The 27,681-nt window shown below is 37.0% G+C and overlaps 1 protein-coding gene and 1 long non-coding RNA gene across 2 annotated transcripts; one reads left to right on the top strand and one right to left on the bottom strand.

Moving 5' to 3' along the window:
- Positions 1 to 23: 23 nt before the first annotated feature.
- Positions 24 to 4,322, bottom strand: LOC109853833 (dipeptidyl peptidase 9). The gene is made up of 10 exons (XM_020426339.1): positions 3,909 to 4,322; positions 3,661 to 3,795; positions 3,417 to 3,579; positions 3,102 to 3,343; positions 2,704 to 3,018; positions 2,329 to 2,615; positions 1,912 to 2,240; positions 1,578 to 1,829; positions 1,225 to 1,497; positions 24 to 1,136 (listed from the first exon to the last, which is right to left on the bottom strand). Exons 1-10 carry the CDS (start codon positions 4,088 to 4,090, stop codon positions 789 to 791), a joined length of 2,526 nt encoding a protein of 841 aa, XP_020281928.1. The 5' UTR covers positions 4,091 to 4,322; the 3' UTR covers positions 24 to 788.
- Positions 4,323 to 4,735: 413 nt separating this feature from the next.
- On the top strand, positions 4,736 to 25,844 carry LOC109853835. The gene is made up of 4 exons (XR_002250156.1): positions 4,736 to 5,187; positions 5,450 to 6,639; positions 6,880 to 6,978; positions 23,864 to 25,844. It is a non-coding gene; the product is annotated as an uncharacterized LOC109853835 (long non-coding RNA).
- The last annotated feature ends 1,837 nt before the right edge of the window (positions 25,845 to 27,681 follow it).

Consider the following 27,681-nt stretch of genomic DNA (forward strand, 5'->3'; position numbering starts at 1 on the left):
AGTCTCCGTTGTAAAAAGATAAGAATTTTTTAATCACTTTATATGTACATAATCATTTTGGACGTCATATCCAACAATCGTAATCCAACATATATATAGCAAAACGGAAAAACACATTTTTAAAATAATTCTTTCTTTGTCAACTATTGTCTATGTATAATAAATTGAGTATTGTCCATCTTCTTAAAAAGTAGCCATACATATCTAACATCACGATTGCAAACTTCAATAACAGCTGATTAAGAAAGATCGTCTCGAACATAATTATTATAGCGTGCGGCACACGATGCCGTTCTTCGATTGCATTTGCGTCAAATTAAAACAATTTAACAATTCGCTGATTGTTTAATTGCAAATTGACAATTCTTAAAGTGTCAATTCTGATTGCTTGCATGCAATTTAACACGAAAAAAAGCTTTGTGTGTCGCAAACTATGTATTTCATGATATTTTTACAGTTGTTAAAAATTCTAATATATATATATATATATGTATAAGTGTTCTTGTTAGAACGTTATTTGCAATTACGATCACGTAATAGTTGTGGGTATTTTGCATTGAGAATGTAATACTATCTCTTAAAAGCCTAACTGAGGCTACACTTTTTGTACAGAAACTAACACAAGTGTCTAAACTAACTTGAACCATAAATGTTTTTTTTTTTTTTTTGTCTTAAGTTTTCTGTGCACTGTACAAATATCCGCGTTTGTTTGGATATTAATGGCAGTTACGTAAACCTCTTGTTCAATCACCCAACAATATAAAAAATTGTCTAAAGAATATATTGGTTCACAAATGATTTTGTAAAAACGACAGCAACGTCGTTTCATAATGTTTGCTGGCGTCTAAATTCCTCAGACTGTGCCTCTCATTGGGGTAAATCTGAAGTTGATACGGTTTACCGATCTTTACAAGAGCGTTGATCAGCTGGCTAGTATGATAAAAGTGCACATTCTCGTCGATAAGACCGTGTATGATCAACAAACGATTCTCCTCGTCGGGAAACTTGTTCACATATGTCAGCACCGACCCGGCCATGTAACCGTGAGGATTGTTTTGCGGCAAGTCCATATAACGTTCGGTGTATCCAGTGTCGTAAAAGTTCCACGAGGTGACCGGAGCGCCAGCAATCGCCAACTACAAGTTACAACGGAAGATATTTTTTAAGACCTAACTACGTTTCAGATTATCTGACGCAATAGCGTATTACTTCGCATTTCCGCACCTTAAACACATCAGGATACTGTATCAATCCCATTAGGCTTAAATATCCGCCGTAAGACCACCCGTGGAGAGCCACCCGATTTAAATCTATGTATCCGGTAGTTTCCGCCAGCCATTTTAATACTTCCACTTGATCGTCTAGTTCCACCGTTCCCATTCTACGTCGCAAGTGACTCTCAAACAGTAAACCTCTGTGCTGCGACCCTCGAGAGTCGATCAAGACTACACAATAGCCCTGAGCGGCCAGCATGTGCATCCTCAAATGCCTTAATCCCTGCAGAAGATTAAACAAAAATATATTGTATGTTGCACGTAATACGCAAAAATTCATATTTATACAAGAAATCCACTTACTTTAAATGTGTTTGATACTAATTGTACTTCGGGTCCGCCATATACGTTAAGTATCGTGGGATACTTGATGCCGGATTGAAAATTATGAGGCTTGAATATCATCGAATAGATGGTGTCGCCCGATTTTATTTTGTGAGTAAAAATCTCTGGTGCGAATAATTCGGTTTCGGGCACCGACGGTTCTAGAAGATAGCCTACTGGTGTGAGCGATATACTTTCTACCGTCCAGTCGCTCTGTGATATCTTAAATACCTGTGAGATGATCAATAATCATGTGAAACCAAGTACCACGATTTCATAAAAATTAAATATTTTGCAAGATATATGTTCGTACTTGACAAGTAGGAAGCGTTTTAATGGAACTGTAAACGGTGACCAACATCGTGCACTCTTTGTTGAAATATATATTATTGTAACTGTAGCCAGGTCGCGTCAAGAGTCTTATTTCTAAAGGTCGTCGCAACGAAACCGCGTAAACATGCTGCTCCAAAGGTCCTTCTCGTAATCCGCAGAAGTACACAATAGAATTCACCTCGTCGACCCATATCTTTTTTCCTAACACTTCCCAATCGCCCTGCGTAAGCGCTACCTTGGAAGTGATACGCGGTCGAAGATATATACTATCCATTCTGTCCAAAGGCTCTTCCACACCATTACTCAAACCTGGGATAAAACGTTTTATGAGTTAAAAAATGGCAAAACGTGTGCGTATTGATCACACAACACTTCGTTAAAAGAAATTTTATTATACCTGCTATACTAGATGTTATAAGATACAAATGTCGATATTCGGATTCCTCGCTTCCCCAAATAAATTTGACCTCGTTCGGATCGTCAGACTTTAAAAAATACAGTAAATCATTCACATTGATCCAGATCGTACTTTGCTCAGAGTATATCACTTGGACGCTTGCCGATGCGGGTGTGAAATGATTTTCCGTGTTGTACGTGTTCGGCGGGGGTTCGCAGAAGTTGTCTATCGACAACAGAACCAATTCGAGCTTCTGCTGTTTTCTGTCCAGCAGTTGAACCCAGACGCTGCGTTGCAACAAAATTGACCGTTAAACTGACCGTTTAACACCACGTCACTTATTACGTGTCGTTTTCACTTTCACTTCGAACTTACTATTGAGCGTCGGGTGTCCAACCAACCCTCACCATGTATTCCATCCAAGAAAACATAATGTGAAGAGGATATTGAAGTTCTAAAATTTCCACGTTGACGATCTGCAACGATTCCGTCAGCCGAAACTGCACCATCTTCAAGTTACTCCTTGCGTTTGGCATACCAGCCCGGGGAAATCTGAATTCGTCCACTTCGTCGGAATTCGATGACGAGGTAAAACAATGTATCTTGACGTCGCTCTCGTCAACCTCCTCGTACACTATTCTATATATACCGTCGTACGTCGACTTCGGTTGCCACCAGTAACCGATGTATCTAAGACAGGCACACAACAAAACGGATTTCTTAAATTTTCACACTTTCAGCATGCGAGTATCCAGCAAAATAAAATAATCAACCTTGTGAATTCCTCCTGCATCACGTAAGAAGGAGTACCGGCGGTAAGTGGATCATCTGCAAGACTTCTATTTCCTTTTCTAGCGTGAGTTAACCGCATTGAAGAACCTGTAATACTATGCGACAGATACAGATCTCCGGAGCACGTGTGAGCGATCAGAGCATTGTTCCAGGGACAAATCTGAGGACACAATTTAGCTCCGCTGGTCGACATCCTTATCTCGGACGGAAAGAGAGGACCCGGCTAACACAAAAGAAAGACATACATTTTTAATATTTTAGTTCATCAATGATATATATTATCACGTAGACATTACCATAAATCCAGTATCCACGCATTGATAAAGACTGCTGGCAGCTGGAAAAACCAGTTTGCCGCTCTCCGCGTGAATCTCATAGCTGGTTATACCCCACGTGGCGAGTCTCTTTCTCTCCCACAACAGTTGTTCCTCTTTCGACAGTCTATTCGTGCTTGATACACTGAAATCATTTGGCGTGGCCAATGTTTCTCCTCAATTACGAATACGATAATCGTGTTTTTTTTTTGTAATTGCGTTTTACCTTTGAAAATTTGCTTCTATAACAGGCTGCCAATGGAGACGATAACCGTTGGCGTGATCCGCGTGTGCAATATCTACATACAGAAGAGTGGTTTCCCATCCGTTGCTGGGAGTGCTAAGAAAATATATTCTAGTTCTGCAAAAGCAAGCAAGAGAGAGAGAAAGAGCAGGTTATAAGAATTTCGATTGGAACTAAGCGAGATCTCACGTTATCACGGAGGACAAGTTTAAAATTTGTTTCTTCCTCACCGGCCGTCCGGAAGAGATCGGAAAGAGATGGACCCAGGCACGGATCCGGCCGACACGCCGGACAACTTTCTCCTGAGATCGCTAACGACGGCGCGCAGCTCGGACCAGGATTTCCGCGGCACCGTGCTGTCGGGAACGGGCTGTTGGTCCCCTCCCGTATCGCTGCTCGTAGAGGTTTCCATATTTTTTTTTTTTTTTTTTTCACAAGCTGCTGCTATACTCGTGCCGGTTGTTTCGCGAAGTCATTCGCGGTCATTTTCCAGCGAACGCGTCCGCGGCGGTCTCGGCGCGGTCATGGTCGAAGACAACAAAAGCGATTTTCTGAACAAAGTAAGCGCGCGTGTATACGTAAACGACGCGGCTTGTAAGTACAAAACCGACGGGAAGTAAACGAAAAAACGACGCAGTACGCGAAGAGGTGCGAACGCGACGACGGCGGCGGCGGCGGCGGCGAGGTATACGTAGAGCCGAGAGCGGAGAGCGATACGCGCGCGCACGGACGGAGGAAGAGAGAGAGAGAGAGAGAGCGGCGACGTTATTTTTAGGTTATGCTATGACCGTTCGGTGCGGTAGCCGCCGAAACCCCGCGCGAGGCTCACTTTCACCTTCTCACCGATCTCGCTTGTTGTCTCTCTCGCCTATCTCTCCTCCCTTCTCTCGACTTGAGACGGGACATTAATTTTCCGAAATCGTCGCTGTTGCTAACATCACTTTCGCCACTACCACTGGAACCGCGGCGCGCCACCACCTCCTCTTCTATACGTTCTCACCACCACCGCCGCGCTCTACCACCGCGATTTTCTTTCTCGTTCCGATTCCTCCTCGTGCCAGCAACAACACGCGGATGCCGACGGACACTCTTCCCTTGACCTGTGTCGTTGTCATCCGTTGCGTATAATAACAACAGTCTCGTTGTCATCGACGTATTCGTGTTGAGGTGCTACATCGGTCGATGACGCGCGTATACGTTTATACCGATTTATTCACGCGCGAAAAGAAAGCAAAAAACAACACATGTGTGGAGAGCGCTCACACATCGACAGCGCAGCGCGCCGCTTTGCGAGCAGAAAATTTGATAACGACTTTCTTTTATCCATCGGCCGCTGTTTTTTCCGCACTTGCACGTCGTCATCTTGATGGAAAATTATGTTTCAAATAATATCCAGCGCTGCGTGCGTGTGTGTGTGTGTATGTGTGCGCGTGTGTCTGATTTTCTTTGTTCTTTGACGAATTCAACGTTTTACGTACTTTTTTGGGCGACTCCCCGAAAACGCGTACGGTAATTATCGGTTCGAGTCTCTCGAAATATTTGTTTAATGTGATTGTAAAATAAGATCGGGTAAAAAAAAAAAAAATTCGATCGGTCTAGAAACATAAAATGACAAAAATACTGCCGACAAATAATTTCACTGTTGTAACGACGTTTATCTTTGAAATTTTATAAAGTTGTACAGTTTTTTATACTTACGTATTATATACACACAAAAAAATATATATATATATATTGTATATTACAATATATTCTGTTTTTACTTCAACAGGATTCAAATGTGTACGAATCGCAGCATTGGGAAAAGAAAAGAAACCAGAAAAATATTGCGACCAACCTGGGCCGTCGTATTCAGGGGAGGTCGAGAGGTCGCGTTTGTTCCTACATATTTAAATAACTCCTCGTCGCGACGTCCATTTCGTCTCCACGCGTTCCTGAATTATTTTCCTCGTTTTTTTGCTGCTCTTCTGTCGCCGACATCGGATCCTTCTGCGAGCGGTTACGTAAAAATCCAAGTTGGGGTATTATCAAGCCGGTATCTTCTGTATCTCAAAAAGAAAAATATTTTCGAGAGAGAAAAAAAACAGCTGTGGTCTGCTAGTGAAACGAAACAGACATTTTCACGTCTCGATGGTTCATCTCGCTAATATTTTCGCGAGGAAACTTGCGGTTATCGTGTTTTCCTATAAATCGACGTTTAGCGCCTATCCACCTCCTCCGTAGGCCACTTCGACCTGTCGAGTCTTCGGCGATAAATTTCGTCGAAGTGCTCGGCGTATACACGCGCGAATACGTACCATTCGTTACACACTGTTTTACGCACTATCGACGGAATATCCTGACATTGAATTATTTTAATTGAAAAAATTTATTATTTTTCAAAAATACTTATTTCTCATTTTTACCGCGTTTGGTATTGCAAATCGCGTCGAGGCGCTCTTTTAAGCTTGAAAATTTGTGCAGTTATAATCGATTTGCAATACCTATATATCGAACGCGGCTATTAAACAGAAAGAAAGAGGGAGGAAAGCGAGAGAGGAAAGAGACACAACACAATATCAAGACTCTAATTTATATTTAATATTTAATATATTTATTTTATATATTTATTTTATATTTAATGTAGTTCTATTTTTATTCAGACACTTTGGACACAAATATCTTTACATCATCAGTTGGATTTCTTTTGTACGTCTCGTTGCATCTTAGTCTGTAATAATAAATATTCATGATTAAAATTGTATATGTGTGTGTGTGTGCACAATACGTGTGTATATCGCGACAACTTCAACAGAAGAGACACGATTAACAAACGAGGCGTGCATAAATCTTTTTGACGAGGCACGTATTCTGCCTTACGTGTCAGCGTTCACACAACGTATCAGTTTTATCGAAATTTCATTTTCACCCTTACACGTAATCGCGGGCATCGTCATTCTTGTCATCGAGAGCTCGCCCTGGGTAAGCAAAGGATCACGTTTCCTCTTTCATCACGTTATGTCACAAAGAGCCAGGGGAGAGAATACGATATATTGATAAAAATTCATAAACGTTATTCCGTTTTTGGGCGTTAGAAAAACAATTTTATAACGAGCAATTTTAACAAATAAGTAAGAAATGTAAAAATTTAACAATATTCTCTGTTTCTCTTTCCTGATTTTTTATTTGCATTTTTTTTGTTTTTTTGTTTTTTGTTTGTAGAAACGCGAGATGAAATTTCTTGAGAAATTCCCGAAAAAATGTGCCTGCCATCGCAAATCGAAAATGTTCTCTCTCGAACATCTTAGGAGAACTTGGTCGGTGAGTCAGATTACTTTATATTTGTGTTTATTATATAACAATGATATAAAAATATAAAAATATTTAACACACACGCTGGTACACTCACGTGTGATGAAAATTAACGAAGTATTCACTTACCTTTTTGTGTGCGCTCGCTCTTTCATTAGAGAGAGAGAGACAAGGACAATCGCTTCAACAGGATTTGTGCAAAGGAGATTTAATCGGAAATGTGTAAAAACGGTGGGGGGAGATATTATTTATTCGCAAAAAAAAAAAAACTGCGTTTTTCTTTCTACTTCAATTTCGACTTCTCTTTATTCTACGCCTCACGTAGAGAGATCAAATGTCTCGTGGATGGCCTACACGTAGACACAATTTTCCGACGAACTTGCGCTATCAGCCCGTCCCGTCTCACTCTCTCTCTCTCTCTGCTCTCTCGTCGAATAGTCTGCACGAAACCTATATATTTCCTGAGATACCTTCCCCGAGTTCGGAATTCTCACGGGAGAGAGACCGAATCCCTTTTTCCTGTGTGTCCTTTAAGTATTAACGCGGCAAATTTCGTAGGTGGTTGGGTAAAATTTTTATTAAACCGATACTTAACTAACGTTTTTTCTATTTCCGTAGCGATCGGACGAGTAAATAACTCCGTCTTGAATTTTATTTTTTTTACGTAGAAATAAACTGACCCTTCACACGCGGAGCTCACAAGCGTTCGATGGCATAGATTGATAAACAAAAAAAAAAAAAAACAAACATCAAAGGCGTTTTTCTTTATTTCAATTTTTCTCATTAGTAAATTTCGCGAATAATTCGAGAACGATCCGCGCGCGAAATCCTGCATTCGCAGTAAAAATCTAGTAGCCGTTGTGATTGATGATCGCGCGAGATTATACAATCGCGCGAAAAGAGAGCGCGAGAGTTGTTTTCGATCTTATCGATCTGTATGAAATCGACGCGCCGCGCGCGTCGACGTGGCGTGCAAAAATGACATTGAGAGAAGCGGACGTGGCAATTTGCATAAACGACTGTAATATCTTTTGTCAACAAAAAAAAAAAAAAACAATTTATTTATTTCTCGCCGTCTCGCCGTTTGATTGCGCGTTTGAGTGTTTTATTATTATTTCCTCGTAAAAGACCAGAAGAATGCCGAAGTGCTCGCCTGGAATCACTGACGTGGTCTAGCCAAGAGAGAGAGAGAGAGAGAGAGAGAGTCGGGTGTCTACTATCTCTCGATGGTTAGTTGGCATGCAGAGCCGGCCCCGCGGCGTACTTTACTCGCTTTAACTTTTTCGCTTTTCTTTCTTGCCTCGGCTCACCTTTCTCCTCTCTTTCACTCTCTCTCTCTCTCTCTCTCCGCTTCCTCCACTCAAACACCCGGATCCGCTCCGCTACATAATGCAGGCTATATTGAATATTTCGCCGCGACGGTAAAATGATAAAGAAATCCTCGCCAAGCTTCTCGGACTTATGTGGATACACCGACCCTCGGTCTCTTCCTCTCGGAAACGAAGGGAAGTGTTTCCTCAACAACCGTCAACAGCAAACCACCGTGTGTTACACGCGACGCGACGATTAACTTTGGAAAAAGAAGAACTCGAGAAAGGGATTTTCTCTTCTTGATCTAATTTGCATCTCTCGCGATGATAATTTTGCTCGATCTTCGTTAATCTTGCAGCGCGTATTTTTGTCTCCTCTCTTGTAAAGATTCTATTTGTTGCCTTTTCTCGTAACTTTCATGTAGATAAATTTTCACGTGTATAAATAATGTTTCTTTTTTCATATTTTTTTACGTAACACGTGAAATAATAGCGCAAGGAATTCCCTCTCGGGGGAGTCTTTACGATCGCTATTAGAATCCTTATCGTACTACGAGGCCGTTCGAATTTCCTTCGTGAGATGAGAGAAATGTATCGGCGTAATATTTAATGTTTTTCTATCAACATAATGCATCTTTACTGTTTCGGCGCATTAACGTTTTTTTTTTTTTTTTTCTACATAAAAACTATACGAAAACTCTATTTTTTTTTTTTTTATAAATAAAAACAGATGTATGTTATGTGTACATCACACATATAATTTGCACGAAAACTAAACTCTCTGAATATTTCGAGTTGTGAAATTGCGGACAGATCACTACGCAAAATATCGATATGATATCTCGAAAACAAAATAAATGTCGTCATTTGAACCTACTTAGAACGTGAGCTAATATATCTAATGGCTCGGTCGCGCTTGTGTAACCGCATCAATCGTTGAAAGAGACTGTATCAAACGAGAAAAGTTCGAACGTTTGCGTCACTTTGCAGAAAATATATTTTATGCAGCCTAGTGAGATATTCAAAGCGTTTCCTGTCTCTCAACGGCGTCTCCTGTTGAAGTATAACACATGTTCCAGCTCGAGTATCGAGCCATTTTTAAATTGAAGGAATAAAATGCGTGTAAACATATATATATGTATCGAAAGACTTTATACAGAGAACGCCTCTTGCAACTAAAACCATGAATAAAAATTCATTTACTCTCGCGGCGATAGTTTTCAATTTGCGTGTAATTTCGTTTTCGTACAAAAACAAAGACAAATACTACCAAAGTGAAAAGTAGCGTGAACAATTTGAAGATGTGAAATTGCTTGATTTTTTTTTTGTTTCTTCAAAGGACACGACAAAGGGCGGAAAAGACGAAAAGGTTACGGAATTTCTGGAACAGCTTTTCGTACGACTCCAGGGGTGGTAGCTGCACTTTAGTTGACACGGGCGTACGTAACATGTGCCCCTGGGGGGTCGCAATATTGATCTCCCCTCTTTCCGCCGCATCGTTCTCTCCTGCATCTCTCTCGCCTCCTGCCACGTCCCGTTCGTTCTACGGCATATCAACAGCGGACAGCTCGAATTGTACAAACCTAATGGAATATACGCCTTCCGAGGAGCTTGTCGTCCTTTTCAGTTTGCGTATTCCGAATACACGCAGCAGCCTCTGCGAAATCCGCCTCTCACGTCGACGTGATGAAATATCGAAGAAGTTTGTGTCACAGAATCAAAAATAAAATTATTATCATTTTTCCTTTCTTTTACATCATTTTTTGTTATCGATCCATTTTTGTCAACAAAAATTCAATAATCGGGGAAAAATTATTAATTTCGAAACTCAACAAAAATAAAAGCAATATTTCACACAACATCTCTTTTGTTTTGGAAATTTAAACACGCGTATGAAGGATTGCGGGGCGGGGGGGAGGACACAGAAGGATTTTCTCTCCGCACGATATTTGCGTATTAATTAAAATATATGTATATATACACATATATATATGTACACAATAATATGTAATAATATAAATTTCATTAATAATAAAGTCACTATGTATTATAATATCAAGCTCCCTCGATGAAGGAATAACTGATGTGATTCGTTGTTGCTATTGTGACCACTTCCAAAGCTGACAAAGATAAAGTTTTGCTCTTCGTCGCTCTCCTCTTCCATCGCCGCCGAACGCTGTCCTTTTGAAAGGTTGATGTCTGTTTTGCGATTTACAGTCTCTTCGCACTATTACGATTTTGAAAAAAAAAAAAATGTCCCTTTATTATCCAGCTGACTACAAAAAACTTGCTAAAGTATCGATCTCTATCTTCTCTCTCTCTCTCTCGCTGGCGGTATCTCGCTTAGAAATTTACTATCATATATTCAAGTAAAGCTTTTTAGAGCCCCAAGACCTCGCAGGGTTCGATATGATCGTGATCTATACAGTTGACACGTCGACTATCGGATCGAAACTCATCATCACGTTAAATATAAATTTTTCCAAGATCGATTCTCTCCGAAGCTAATCGACCGATCAACCGTCATTGCTCAATTTCTGCTAAGCGACTCTAATGCGATCGGCCAATTCCAATGGAACAATTAACTTAATCGGAAATGGCGAAATTGATCCAAAGCAAACACCTTTTTCTTTCCCGTTATTCGTCAGAAATCACTCCCGCTGAACGATACACAGATGATAGTCGACGTGACAATGGAAACAACCACGCGCACAAGCAAACTACTTACTAATACATTACACTCTAGATAATTACAGTTACGGCACTTTCCATCGTTTTTAACGTCAGCAAGCTTGGCAATTTCCCTACTTAGGACAATCGCTCGTGACAACAACATGTGTATATGTTGCGTTACCGGTAAATTCGCGGATACTTTAATATTCTAATCTAAAATATTGTTCAAGAACTATGTTTGAGAATATATGAAACATATGTGTATATATATATACTCTATATATATATATATATGCATACAATTTGTACTTGCGATGTAAATGTATAAAGAGCATTCATCTATAGCTTCCCTAGCATTTGTTAACACAATGCACGTGAAAGAGTGCACGAGATGTGTTACACAAAATAATGTCTAGATTTAGAAATCGTGTCCTCGCGTTTTTAACAAACCACAAATACGCCGGTTTTCCTCGATACAATGCAATTAAGTTCTCCGTTCGAGCGCATCACACTGCTTTGTTGTCTGTGTGTGTATGTGTGTGTGTGTGTGTTAAATAATAAAAAATGCAGTGTCTGCGTGAACAAAAATTCTCATTTCGTCGATTCACTATAAAAATGTCTGACCGGTACAAAGTGAAGAGATCCGAATATATTAATAATAATACGTATACGTTACTGCGAATATATATTATTAATATTTTGCGTTATATCACAGGTGTCTTGAATATTTGTTTTTTTTTTGTTTTTTTTTTTTGTAATTGAGAAAAGAAATTCGAGATCGGACGTGTACGAAATAAAAACGTCAAACTGTTACACGATTTTCTGTCGTCAAAAAACAAAACGGAAAACAAAAAGTTTCGAGTGAATTGTTAAATATTTAAACGTATTTTATTTTCTTTTACGTTACTCCTCATAGAATCTTCTCAAAACACACTAACGCTACGTCTTTTTTTTTTTTAACTTAAGATATAACTAATTATCTAGCAATCATCTATCGATCTACTGATTTTCTCGTCTCTTGTGTGCTTCGGCACAGGGAAAACTCCAATTAGATTTTTCTCTTTATATCATATAGGTCACATAACATGCGTGATTAGTATAATCGAGATCTCGATCGAGATAATTCGTTGTAAAAGTAGTGTAAGCTTCTTTATATTCAGCCTCTCTCACTAATTAATTTAATTCTCCTTGCCTTCGACTTGCAGTCATATAAACCGTCGCAATTTTATTAGTCGAACAAGTTGTAGGTACGTCGCGCACCGCGAAAACTTCGGCGAATATTTCGATATGTGTCTACTATCGGAATTTCAAATTGTCGGCAATCATCGATTTATTCTCACTTGATGTAATAGACGTGCGATGTCGATACACGAAAAAATCGATATACGCAGTATATATATAAGATACCAGCTAAAGACAAGAGACGTCCGGCTTAATTGCAGATCAAACCGAACTTAAACCACGATTTATTATTACTACATTTAACCTGGTTTTATCGCGTAAATAATATATATATATATATATCGCGTTTTTCGAGAACGCGATTCGCTTGAAAGCGAATTAACTAGTGATAATAATTATTCGAACTTGTGACACTGATGGAAATTACTTGCGTCAAAGACAGTCATGAATAATTATGCGCGACTCGTGACGAATGAAATTCTCGGTCACTCAGCTTTATTGATAACCTTTGAAAGGTAGATCGATGTAATGTGCGACGAAATAACTGCTGCCAAGTATAATAACGCGCCGATATACAATTTACGTTCCGTCAGTTTTTCGACGAGCAACGAAAACTAAACGAGGAAAAAACTTGTGAGAAATTTATTTTATTAAAATAAAAAAAAAAAATAAATAAAATGTAACAACTTATCTCCTCACGATCTCTCGCACTCACCTCTCGCGTTCCTCGTTGCTTCCGAGCGATAATATGATGCTCTACTTTTTATTTGATTAAACTATCACACCACCTACGTATATAAATATACATATCTACTTTGTATATTCGTCGAAAGTTTAGGTGAGAAAAATTAATTACGCCAACGTAGGTACATGCTCGTCGAATAAATTATCGTAATGTAATCGAAGGGCACAGGTGTGACTATATACGGCGAGAGAAGAGGAAAAGTATATATATATATATACGTAAGAAAATACCAATATATAGTAGGGAAAATTAGCTACTATACAACAAGATACTGGTATTTATATGTATGTACATACGCGCGGCACGTGGTGGCGAATTGTTCGATCCACGTGTTGCTTAGTCGCGAATTTCACGCGCAAGTAATGATGAAATATCACGCTTTATATTATCAAGATTCGTTTTTTTTTTTTTTTTTTTTTGAATAATCAATCAGTCTTCGTCCTGAGAAAGTTTCGTCCTAAAAAAGAGTTTATGGAAATTCATTGTCAAGAATACAAGATTTTACTTTTTTACGTGAACATTCTACATAAACAGTATTCACGTTATGTTACGATTGTTTTACAAGGATATTTAAGGGATACACTGTAAACAGAAAGTATTTTGAAAAAACAAATATTTAGGTGGAAATTAAGTATATAAATCACATTATGTATTATATATATATATGTTATATATATATATATGTATCTACTTATATATATCTACCAAAAATAGAATACTACATTACGTTTGAGTCACGAAATCAACGCGAAGGATTATAAAAATACTCATTCATCTCACAATCTCTCTCTCTATATTTATTTTTTTTTTTTTAACAATTTTTAAAAACCAAGATTCACGACATTTGTTACGAATAGTTAGTCACACACTGTTAATCAGCTTATAAATTATCAACTCAAACAAGCTTTATCGAACTTTGTTTGGTATTTGTCATTATTAAGTTTATAAACTCGTTAATTAAGAAATAATCTTTTTCGAGAGAGATCGCTCATCAGTCAAAATGGTTTCTCGTTATATTCGCCCTTATTTCGTGATTCGTGGCGTCGATTGACGTATTTACGTTCAATTTCAATTATTAAAGACAATCACTTGTGTAGATACGGATCGTCATTAAGGGGAAAGGAGGGGGGAACAAAGTTTATTAAGCGATTAGCATGGAATAAGAGTATTTTTAATGATTTTCAACAACAACAGGTACAGTAACCAGTGTTTACCTGCAGTAGTGTGTGTATGTGTGTGTGTGTGTGTGTGTGTATGCGTGTAAGTAAATACGTTGATAATTATTTTCTTTCACAATTTTCTCTTTCGCTCTCTTTCTCTCTCTCTCTTGCACGATGTTCGCTTCTCGCATTATCCTACAAATTGCTTAACTCTAGAGTTTTCTTATTACTTGTCTTTTGCGCTTACTCAGCTAATATATACGGATAACCAAATTATTTACGTGATTGCTACGATTTTTTTGCTAATCGGCTGTCTAGCTAACTAACTATTCTAGCCGTGTATAAGTGTGTGTATGTGCGTGTGTGTGTGTGTGTGCGTGTGTGTTGCGGAAAGAGTTCGGGTTCTTCTACTGACAATGATCTCATCTTATCTCTGTTATAATTCTTCTATCAATTTATCAATTCGACAAGACATTTTTTTTGTAACTCGAACGCAAGTGAAGTAGCACGTAAAATAAAAGTAATTAGTGCCATGTGCGAGTGTACGATACGTGTCCAGTGTGGACTTCTCCATCATTTTCTACAAAATTACAAAGCGATCAAATCATTGTCAGTGGACAAAATGAGCGAAATTATACTTATCAATGCTACATCGAAGCTTCTCCGAAAGAATATGCGGGAAATACACAGGTGTCAAACTTCGTGTTCTGCACAATTAACTCACTACAGATAATCAATAATATGTAATTCGTGTCTGTTCTCTCTCGGACAAATCAACTGACTTCATTCAAGTGACTACCATACACGTGTGATCGTCGCGACGTTCGATACCACGAGATACCAAGTCGCAGAATATCGCGCAATTCTGTATAAATTTTTTTCTATATGTATATTTTCTACTATTACAATTTTTTCCCTCAAATCAAATATCGCGGGAACCCACCCACGCACGCACACCGATCACGCATATCGACACACTCGCGACGATCGTCGAACGATAATACATATACATAATAATAATAATAATACTAATAATACTAATAATAATCAGTAATACATATCTGATGGAAGAATATACTGCGAGTTGTTCAATCGACAACAAAGAGTACATGTTTTACAGAGAGCTAATAATATTTAGAGATGATCTCTCTTCGGTTATCACGTGGGATATATTGCTACTAATAAGAGCTACGTAAACTAAGCGTTGGAGGCGAATCCGATTCTTCGAAATCCCTGTCGAATGAGCATTCTTTGTTTTCTCTTTTATTGTTAATTGTTTTTTTATTTAAAAAAAAAAAAGAATGCCTCGAGAAAAACCCTTCCTCTACAATCGACACGTTCTAGTGACGAGAGAATTTTTCGAAGCGAAACGGGAATTCGCCCCAATATCATCATCTGTCATCACGCTGTCACGAATATTACGATATGTGTGTGAGAGTTGATCGACCCCGACTCGATGTGTTTTCGTTTCAATTTCGTGATTGATAGATATATATGTTTCGTATATTATATTGCTGATACTGTACCATAATTTTTTTTCTCTTAAGTATATGTACTATGTTTTTTTAAACCGTATCGTGTTCGTGCAAATATAGTCAATCGATGTCAACTGTCGACAAACTTGGAGTGGAAGAGGATAAAAATGACACAGCAACGGGCGGCGGATCGAAAGCCGATCTTACCGGTGATTCGGCTGCAACGCGCGCGCGCGTGTTTGTGTGTGTGTGTGTATCATGTTTCGATTGATGCCTTTTATCAAATGAACGAACTCACTAAGTGCTTCTCACCGATTTTTATAACTTGTCACTAAATTAAATTAATGACTCGAGAGAGTAAAGTATTTACATTTTGTTTCATGTGCTTAAAAGAGAAAAAAGAGTATTTACAAGTTGTGTGTGTTGAATGATGTGAAAAAAAAAAAGAATACTATTTTCCTACTTTTTTAATGCTCGTCGCGTAGAAAAAAGTCAACAGTGTAGAAGTTAAGGCAATGCGATAGATCAACGTAGTGTATTATTTAAAATTGCTTAAGTAATTTTCTTTTTTTTTTCTTCTTTGGAAGACCGCGTTTTTTGATTCGTCGTTCGATAAACGTCACACTTGTACAGTAAAGTATTGATTGTTTTACGTGTATATATTTTAAATCTGTGATTTCTACGATCAAAAAAAAAAAAAAAAAAAAACGTATATTTTTAACTCTCTTCAGATTCAAAAATAAAATCTCGATCTACCTATTCGGTCGAAACATATTCGTAGATAAAAAAAAAATGTATAATTGTAGATTATATAATATAGAGATTATATCCATGTACGCATGTGTTTTTTTAATATATATTTCAAATTTGTGAGATAAAAAATTTATTATTAAAAACTACAAAAACAAATATTTCGTCATACAATTTACCACATAAGAGACTTTCGACGATTTATATATATTGTTGTTATTATATTCCAAAATTCATATCCCGAATCGAATTATGTTATGATTTACAACAAACATTTTATCGCGAAAAAAATCATCTAAAAATACAATATTTTTGCAAACTTAAGCATCACAAAAATACGTTTAATCAATTATATTGAAATCATAATTGTATCGTGTATTATGAGCATTATTAAAATTCTCACCAAGCGCGACGCTTCGTCAATCACGTAATTTGCGACATGCGTTGACCACTTTTTATCTCAATTATAAAAATTGATTTCTTTTCAAAGATCTGTGTTTGTGTATCGCGATATCTAATCGTTATATAAAATTCTAATTATAAATCGTAAATATTTCATTATGTTTGCGTATGAGTGTGTGTGTGTGTGTGTATATATGTGTTGTTTTTTTTTTCGTCTAAACAATTTTTCTATTCGCACGAACTTCATGTTCAAGTAAATTAATTATCGCAATATATTTTATATTGTCAATCGATACTTACTTTCATTTATATATTATTATATAAGACACATCTTTTTTTTTTTTTTTATATTCAGTAAATCGCTAATGTAAAAGTATATGAATTGACAAATTATTCCGAGACAACGACCTAAGTTTTTCATGAAACGCATGATATGCCAATAACTCACTTTGAAAACACTGAACAATTTTTTTTAAATCATTTAAATATTGAATGTTATATATCATAATTTTTGTCAAATATCTTTGATTTGTCTTATTATAATCCATTAGTGCATATAGAATATATTCTTATTACATACTATATCTCGTCGAAAGAAATTTATGAAATTTAGCACAATGTCGTATTGTTTGTTGGCAAAGCGTCGCGTAAAAATAAATCTCGTTTAACACTTTCTTTGCATGAAAAGAGTGATCGAAACAACTTTTTTTTTTAATAATATCTACATTCTACATTCTAGCGCACGCTCGACTCTATTTTTCGGCTTTATTATAATCATATAACCGTTATATACGCACAAAAGTATATATATGTATAGATCAATATTTTTTATAATATATATATCTATATATATATTATGTATATAATTTTAATATATATCTTTATTTTTATAAATATAATTGCGTATATGCAAATGTATATTATATGTGTCAATGTCGTGTATGAGAGTATATATGTACGTGTGTAATGTATATATATAATATATACGTATTGGAAGAACAAGACGCCGTGCACGTTAGCTGTGCTTGGCCTTTAAAAAGCGCTATGAAAAACGCGTGGGTCCCATTTCAAAAAAGTCATTTAAAAAGTAAAAGAGCAGTCATGGTGGTGCACGCTCTTGTAGTTGCACGATGCACGATCATTTTTTTTTTTTTGTTTTTTTTGTTTTTTACGCTCCTTCCTCCGTTTTCTTTGTTATCGCGTCGCGACAATACGTCTTTGTCGGTTATGTTTTTTTTTTTTTATTTTTGCGTCTTATTTTGCCGAAGTAAATTTATACACCGTACCATATCCTTCGAAATGCCTCTCGATTCGCGCATCGTTCTTATAGGGTGATGTGTAGACAACAATGAAAGTTTCGCTCATAAATTTGTTCAACCGCGGTGTCTCGTCCGACTATTTGTGTTTAACCGAGAGAGTAGTGTCGTTGCTTCGTGACGTCGCGCGTCTTTGACTTTTGTACTCTTTTTTATTTATACGTCAAAGCGGAAAAAGACACGATTTCACGCGATCGAGTAGTAATTGCGTAACGAGAAAGGATAAAAAATACTTATATGCCTTTTATATATACAGAGGAGTGTATATATTATATATGTCACAATGAGAGAATACGATTATATTTTTTTTTTTTTGTTTTTTTTTTTCAGAAGAGCGAGTTTGTGTGAAATTAAATTAATGCCCAATGTATCTTTATCACCCATGTAGTAAAAGATCGATATGTGAGTGCACCACGTTTTTCACACGAGATTTCAAAATTGTCTTCTTTTTTTTTTTTTTTTTTGTTTTGTTTTATAACAATCGTTTTTTTTGTTGGTACAATAAATGATGATAATGGTCATGATGATGATGAAGATGATATGGTGACAGTGGTGTTGGATGACGGCAATAACGATGAACCATGTTTTTCACACGAGATTTCAAAATTGTTTCTTTTTTTTTTTTTTTTTTTGTTTTGTTTTATAACAATCGTTTTTTTTGTTGGTACAATAAATGATGATAATGGTCATGATGATGATGAAGATGATATGGTGACAGTGGTGTTGGATGACGGCAATAACGATGAACCATTATACAGATATTTAATGATATATTTGTTTGAAATCACACATGCGATTACGTAAGGCCTCATTGCCTCTTACGACGCGATTGTCCCGCATCGCCATAGAATATATCAATGATTTGGTATGGCACATTGCAAATTTATTCTAATTAGAAAATTTTATTCCAATTAGAATTCTATAAATTATAATTCTAATTTATAATTCTATAAAACTATACATTAAGAAGAAGAATCACATCAAAGAATCACATTGAAAATAAAAACAGACTTAAGAATGTACTAAAAAAAAAAAAAAAACATTACTTATAACAAACAAAAAAAACTCAAAAATGCTCATTTAATAAAATACTTGAAAATAATTAGACATCGTGTGACAAAGAACACATGAGTAACACCTAAAAAATAAATTATAAATAAAACATCTGAAAAAAGTCTCAGACTTGATTGACTGTTTCTCAATTCTCTTTTGTTTGAAAATAAATTAAATTAAAAAATATCGATATTACGAAAAGAGAACACAATATGGCGTCGATCCACTTTTATCGTTCATTGAAGATCTATCGCGTACGCAAGACAGCCGCTCGGAAAATATGTTAGTTATGTACAAATCGTTACACATGCACGGTGCGTCCTCGTTGTAAGCTTCAATACAGGCAATTTTTTTTCCCAACAACGAGTAGCTCCGACACTAGTTTTATATATATATATATATATAATAGATTATATCGCCGTGGAAACGATACGTTTCCATCGAGATTGTCGCGCGTATATATAGATATCTCGATTATACAAAAAGAAACTATCGAGCACCCCTCCCAACGATCTCCCGTAAAGATATGACAAATGATATACAAAAAATATAAACGTACGTATCTCATTCCGATTTTAAATTTCATACTCTTCATTTATTAACCCCGTACAACTCAGAGAGCTGTTTTGACATATCGTAGTTCGAGATGTTGAAACTCTCCGTCGCGTTTTTTTGAATGTTCTTCGAAAGTGACACTCGACCACGCGTCTTCTCTCCTCTTTCCACAAAGCCGCGATCGGAACGCGATCGTTTCCACGTTTAACTATCAGTCATCAATACTGTAATGCTCAGAATCGGATTCGAAAAAGAGTCGAAGATTCGTCACGTGACAGGAGAAATTGAAACACGTATCTCTCCTCCGCGTTTCTCGATTGAGATCTCTGCGTAATTTTATTTTATCACAAAGGAAATATTTCTTTGGCAAACGGGTTCTTCCCGCGTGCGCGGAAATCTTGACGCGGTAATAACATCATTAGCTTCTCGCTTTCCGATCTCTCTCGAGCCCGACTCTGTCAGATTACTCCAAAAAAAGTCGCAATTATGCACAGAACTACGCCTACCACCATCGATGACTCTATATATTGCTAGTAACTACGCGAACGACATTTACTATACAATACGTGATATATATTACGTTTTTTCTTCTTATTAACAGCGGGAAGTAAGGTACACTGGAAACGGTATTTGTGTTATTCGGTATCCGGCACACACCAATATGCTCGCTATACAGATGCCCGCGTGCATCGCATCCGTCTCTACGTGTCTTTGAAAAAAAAAAAAAAAATGTGATTTAAATATTCGCACGTTAATCTCTTCTTTTGTTCTCTTTAGCTTTATAATATATATATATATATTGCGTTCAATAGGATTATTTAATATTGTTTTTTTTTTTATTATTAACGTTGTCATTCATCTATAACGTATTTTTAAATTACTAAACACTGAAGATCCCCACTACCGTTGATCAACGATATATCTCGTATATTGTGCGATACAATCGCGCGTGAATAATCTCGATTGTTGTTATTATTGTTGCATAAAAAATGTTGGATATGTTTCGTGAGACATTTGTTGCGCACAATTGTACGAATAATTAAATTGCGTTGGAAATCTTTTCAGAGAAAGTTTGTATCGCTGAATACTCTAACAAGCTCTACACTTGATATTTTCAATACATTTGTATGTATACGTTGTATATATATGTATATTTATAAAATGTGTCGCAAGAAGCGACGCTGCCTTCAGCGTGCGACGGATGCGATGCTATCAAAACTTGAAACACATTAGTTTCGTAATGTCTGAACACCAGTGTTTTTCAAACTATTCTCCCTGCTCTCGGAAACTCTTTGCCGAGACAATCTGTATTCGGATGTGAGCGATTTGTCGTTCGGTTTCGCTTTATATCGGGGCAACGTAAACCAAAGGTAGCGCGTTCTTCTCTTTTTTTTTTTTTTGTTTTAAAGTTTCTTTTTCGCAAAAACAAAAACATCTGAAATTTTTATACTTTCGAAAGATCAATTGTAAAACATTTGATCTCGAATTTTCAAGAGGTGGAAGTTTTCAAGAGGGCTTTTTCTCCGCCCTCTTCGTGGTGGAAATTCCGATTGAAAAACACCAGCTCGACGTGTCTAGAAGGTACAAAAAGAGATCTACAAGGGCAATATCGAAGTGAAAAAGAAAACCGAATGGATAGGAACGGGGGGGGGGGGGGNAANNAAAAATTGAGAAAGTAGTCTTACCTGATTTTTTTCGCTGTGCTGCACGTATCAAACGGGTCCCTCGGAACGGTCCACAGATTTCGTCGGAGTCTTTTGCGTTCTTGCGTTCTCTCTAGCAATCGACACTCAATTCTACTGCCTATAGAAATTAATTATGCGTCTAAATCGCGGGCGTTCCAGGGCTTTCTCTTCCGTTTCTTTCTTTTCATTTTGCTTTTCGTTCGTTACATATGGAGAACAAGACGGGTAGAGAGATCGGATTTAAGGCACTCGGGTTGTGTCGAATCAATTTGTTACACGATTTGTTGATGATGATGGTCGAGGTGGTTCTTGGAAAGGGTGGGATGTGATCGCACGGAGAAAGCGGTTGAAAAGGGGATGAAAATCGAAGGAAAGAAGAAAAGATGCGGATGTGTGTGTGTGTGTGTTCATTGTATATGTGTACGTTTTGTGTGTGTGTGCGCGCGCGCACACATACTTTCGTTTATTTATTTCCGGGTACATCACGAAAAATCATACGAGAGAGATGAAGATTTATACAGCCTCCTCGATTCCTCCTCGGACGTACCTTTTCGGCGAATGAAGAATCTTTTGTTTTTTTTTTTTACTGATTCTTTTCTTTAATTTTTTTTCTTTCGAATGAAGAAATGTGTCGGGATTGGCGAGAGATAAGCGTGTGAGGAGCGCAATATTCGCTCAAATTACGCTTCAATCCTCGGTTCGCTGTTTTCGGATTTTTTTTTGTTTTTTTTTCTATTGCTTATACAACGTTTTTTCGTTCGGAGAGGATAGATATCCATTCTATTATCACATTTAACGAGAATATTCTTAGCTCTCTCTTTGTCTCTCTTGTGTTCCGTGCCGCTGCACGGAAGAAGGAAAAAATATAACAAAGGAGTATAAGCGCATATCATATCGTGTGTTATACCGACACGTATAAAAAAAACCCGATTGCGACATCTATTTTAGAGTAATATGTTACACCCCCCGTGTTCGACTAAATTGCTCTATCACTCTCGTTCCTGCGCGTAAACCTATTTACGATTAACAAGATTGACGAGATCGCGTCACGATGTAACGCGTAGAGATCACTCTTTTTTTTTCAAAGGCAAGACGCGTAACAACATACGCGTATGTTGCGTCCTCTGATATATACGTCGTCCGTATCCGATATTACTATTGGTCATCGAAGAGGACACGACGCGAGTGTGGGAAACTCGCGTCGTCAAGTAATACGAGACCGCGGAAGAGAAAACTTGCGGCCGCGTGTCGCGAGTAATAAGATTGTTTTTCGTGTCGGAGAAACAGTCCCGCCGTCCTCTTTATAACGCGGTACATCACTCAGTCAACAACTTGGAAGAGTTTTCTTTCTCCGTGCTGTGGATTGGTAACGATATGCTCGTGGAGCGTTGGCAGAACGCGTTTACCGATGGGCGCGGATTCATCTTCCCTCTCTCACAACACATCGTGATTGTAGAGCATCATTTATGTATCTCGCTGTTCTTTCTGCCGCAATTCCACCGTTCTAGAAATTTTTATTACAAAGCAACCGATTATACATACTTTTCATCACGCGAACAAGAACACGGACCAGCTCCGCTTCGCGGGGATTTTATTTCTCTCTTTGAACGCGATAAATGCGCGCTACATTTTGAGATACAATACGTAACAAGTAAATTTTATGCGATGTAAAATAAAACACACTTGATGTTTAATATTTAATAAAAAAATATAGAAATTTTGTAAAAATGTTCGGAGGATTTATTGAAATGTGATAATAATTTTGTGATACGCGCGCTTAAAAAAAACAAAAAAGAAAAAAGAAATAGACGACGCTCATCGATAAAGGCGCTTTTCCGATCGAGCATAAGTGAAAATTGGATTTTCGGAAACGGGATGAGATTCATGTGGTCTCGTTGTTCTCACACGGCGAAAATACGCCTACGCGCCTCCAAAAGCTAGTAAAACACACATCTACTTTTTTTTATATACATATAAATTAGCAAAGTGTACGCGTCGTCTAGATGTAGATATGTAATATTTATGCTCGGCGAAAGGGAAAGAAAGTTGGAAACGTGTGTGATATCATCAAGGAAGAAAGGAGAGTGAGAAAGAGAGGAAAGTAAGAGAAAAGATGCAAAAATGGGATGTAACAATGTACGGAATGCGAATAGCTTTGCTGGTCGTAAAGCTATATATATATACATATATATGTACATATATATATATATATATATATATATATATAGCTTATATTTTTCCGCTAAATATATGTATAATCAGAAATAACAGATTGCGCAGAGTTATTTTTACTACGAAAACAGCTTTATCATGTCTCATTGTTATGAAAATTATCTCCCCCATTTATCCGCTTATTTATTTAAAATTGTGTTTTTATTCTTTTACACACACGCATACATGCTCTCTCTCTCTCTCTCTCTTACACTCACATTTATAGCTGTCCCCGATTTAATTCAAATTTCATTAAAAGTTTGCTTTAGGCAGTTACGGGATTTAACTAAATTGCTTTTACGATATAAAAAATACGTATCCAAAATGTGTGTACTGACACAACCAATATTTCCGCGCCAATAACTCTGCTTTTTTAGTTTTAGTTTGTCTCATTTCCACTGTTACAACAGTTAACACGAAATTTAAACAAAAATATGAACAACCCGATGGTGCGCTTTTTTGCAACAGCTATATCGCTTCCTGAGAAAGAAGAACGGCTCTTTGATATATTCGACAGAGAGAAGATTGAGTTAAGTGAGTTAAAGGCGTTAACATAACGCGGGAAATACTGTAGGATAATTAATGATGATAAGGAAACGTCAATTAGATATGTCGAAATATATATGTATGTTCTTACTTGTCGGTTAGAGTGTGCCAGAGATGGTCTAACTAAGATGCATGCGCTACAACAAATTTGCCGACTGTTTTAATCCACTTAAGAAGCGTCAGAGTTGATAAAGGGAAACAGGATATATAATAATCAAAGATTGACTATCTAGAGAAAAATGCGCTATTTTCTGGTTGGCCAAAACTCGTGTGAAGACCTCGGAATCCATTTTCTTGTTACAACCTTAACTGTTTAATTGTTTTAATCACACACTGTCGGAGCTTTCAATTTTACGAAAGACAAAACTGTAATTTTTTAATATTAAATTAACACTCGAAAGTAGAAAAAAATGAAAAATAAATAAAAATGGTTTTTATTCAATCCTATATAAATTTCGACAGAATTCCACAATATATAAAAGAAATCATAAAGATGTGTTCCTTAAATGCAGAAGATACAAAAAGAAAATGAATGTATTTCTCTCTTTCTCCCTCTCTCTCTCTTTTCTGAAGTTTCTTCAAGAAACAGTCCTGACAAAATGTGTTAAAGAAGCTTTCAAAAGGAAACATCTCGTGTTTTCGGGAGATACTGTATAGCGCGCGCATGTCAGTAATCTTCTTTGCAGACGAAGCAGCAAATAGAGCAACAAGTGTGATATCGAAGTTGAAAGTCGGTCGGCGTTAGTGGAGTAAATGTAATATTCCTCTTTACGAGATCTGTGCGAGTTTTTGATGTTTCTCGTATATTTGAGGCACCACTTTTTTCTGGTAAAAGAGAGAAAAAGAGAGAGAAAGAAAGAAAGAGAGAAAGAGAGAGAGAAAAAGAGAGAGAGAAAAAGAGAGAGAGCTCACGATCACAAATTCAGAGAGAAATCTCCCTCTCGAAGAACATTCTAAAAGTATAACGATTTGAAGTGATAAATCTATCTACTCGATTAAATAAATTTTTTATATCATCAGCAGAAACCGAACTTTAATATTGCGATGATAGAATTCAACTTGGTCTCATCGAATGATTAAATTTATAAATACGAACAATAAAAATATGTATTTCTTGCACACATATAATTAAAAATGTTTTTTTTTTTTTTACGCTGCGTGAAAATTCTGATAAGAAGTATAAAACGTGTGTTGACTTCAAAAAAATTACTTCTACGTTATCTGGATGCAAAAAGATGCTTCATAATTATACGCAAAAATCTTTGTTTATTCTATAAATTTTAACTTGACAAACCGTCTCACATTTTGAGCCTTTAATCCGGATTTTGATCTTGGAAACTACAGATCTTTATCTCTCGTCGTCTCGACGCGGAATAAACCACGGGAATTCGGACCAACCAGTGAGCGGCTCGAAACGAACGCCCAGCGGGGTTAACGGGAGCTAATCACGATTTAATATTAATTAGTCAATTAACGGGTTGCCACCCCCGCGAGGCGCGCGACGCCGCGTGGTTCTATCAGGGGCGTAAGAACAGGCGCTTGTTCGAGCGTTAGTGATGTAAAAAAGTCAAAACACAATGATTATTTTACCAGAAGAGAAATAAGTTAACAAGAAAGGCCGATTATATGACAATATACTGAGTGAGTGCAAAACTTTTTTGATGGGTTTCTCAAAAATGTCGCGTGACTCCGATCCACTTTTATGGCAGCAAATATAAAGATATGTCATACCGTTGAAAAGGTCATACTTTTAGCTTTCATTATATATATCTACACAACAAATCGTTTTTAATAAAATTACTTGGTCCATTTTTTTATCACGAAATCCAGCAAAACTTTTTTGCACTCACCTAATATAATACGCTATGTGTATATATATGTATATATATATATATATATATATATATATATATATACATATATATGATATGTAACTATATATATATATATTGGACTAAAAAATAGTAGAGGAAGAGAGGAACAAATAAATGTACACATATAAATAGATAGAGTAATCAAATATATACAGCACCAAAAAAAAACGCAATTACTGTTTTGCCAACAAGTTAGGCAAGATACGAAGGTTTGTCAATAATAAGTTACAGAAAGTGGAACCGCAAAAATGGACCGGGAAAATTCCCGAGGAATATATCTATAACTATAATATATAAGGCGGGGGCGGGGGAGAGGAATAAAAGGGGCGATCTGAATGAGAAAAATACAAAAGGAGAGACACAAATAGAGGTTAGCTACAAGTTTTAAATTACTACTTTATTGGCAATTTTTCTAGGCATCAACCTATATACTATTTTTACTTTACGTTTTTCGTGTTCTTGGCGTGCGCTATCGAGCGTACTGTTGCGTTAAACGTCGTATTATTTTCCTGTCCTTGCATGTGTTAACATATATGTTAGTATATATGCGTATGTGTGTGTGTTTATTGTGTGTGTGTGTGTGCGTATCTGTGTGAATATATTTCATGTTTTCATGAGATGCACGCGTGTTCATCGCGCGCGTGCTCAGACGCAAAACTTCGTATTGCGTTGCGGATACGTAATCCATTTCGTCGATTTTCATTTCCCTTACTGATCGGGAAAATAACACGGCGTGAAAGTCAAAACAAGCAAAAAGCCGAAAGAAGAGCAAGAGCAAACAAAACTAGTGGTAAAACGTGAGTAGAAAATCGAAAATTTTGTGTTTATTTAGGTTTTTATGGTGCTTGTAACTAAAATCAATCTGTACAAAAAAAACAAACAAACAAAACAAAGAGAGAAGCGAAAAAGTCGAGACAATCGAGCAGAGACCGCAAGCGATTCCCGCTGCTCTCGAATTTCGAGCCGCGACGCTGGCGACAGAATAGAGCACGAGTAGTAAACTACCGTCATTGATCGTATTCCCTACCCTGGGGTAACTTTACATAAAGACGGAATCACCCTCTCGCACACCCTTCGGACTTTTCCCCGACGCTGTTTTTTTGTTTCCCTTTCTTTTCAGGAAGCAATCAGCGACCGCAAATCGCTTTCGCGTGTATTAATTGAGCTTCAGCTTGAAATTATCCTCTTTTTTATGGCACGTACGTTGCACTAAGGAAAAAAGAGTGCAATAACAAACATTGTGAAACAAGGGAAAACGCAGGAACTATTTTGCGAACCAGAAAAACAAAAAAAGAAAAGAGTTGAACAACACACAAATTGAACACTGTATTAAATTTTTCCGTCTGAGAAAACTGCGCGAGCACGCACGCGATGCGTCACGTGTGAGTTGTGTTTGTGTGTGTGTGTGTGTGTCGCACAGCATGGGATGTGAGTGTGTAATGCAAATCGCTAATAATAATCATAATTGTAATAACAACGATAAGCATAATAATGATGCTGATGCGCAAGAATAATAATAATAATCAATGGCGATAATAATAGTAATAATAATAATAATAATTGTGATAATGGCGATAATAATGATAATGAGTAATAGTAGTAAATACGAGTATCGAATATCAGCGCTTACGCAATCAACGTTGGGAGAGAGTTCGGGGATGAGTTTTATATATACACTACACAATTCGGTTTTTCATTCTTTTCTTCCTCTCTCACTCACTCTCTGTCTCTCTTTCGCTCTTTCTCTTTCTCTTTCCCTCTCTCTTTTTCTTCTC

This window comes from Pseudomyrmex gracilis, unplaced genomic scaffold, assembly GCF_002006095.1.
Source record: "Pseudomyrmex gracilis isolate BER0280 unplaced genomic scaffold, ASM200609v1 scaffold_56, whole genome shotgun sequence".
Classification (NCBI taxonomy): domain Eukaryota; kingdom Metazoa; phylum Arthropoda; class Insecta; order Hymenoptera; family Formicidae; genus Pseudomyrmex; species Pseudomyrmex gracilis.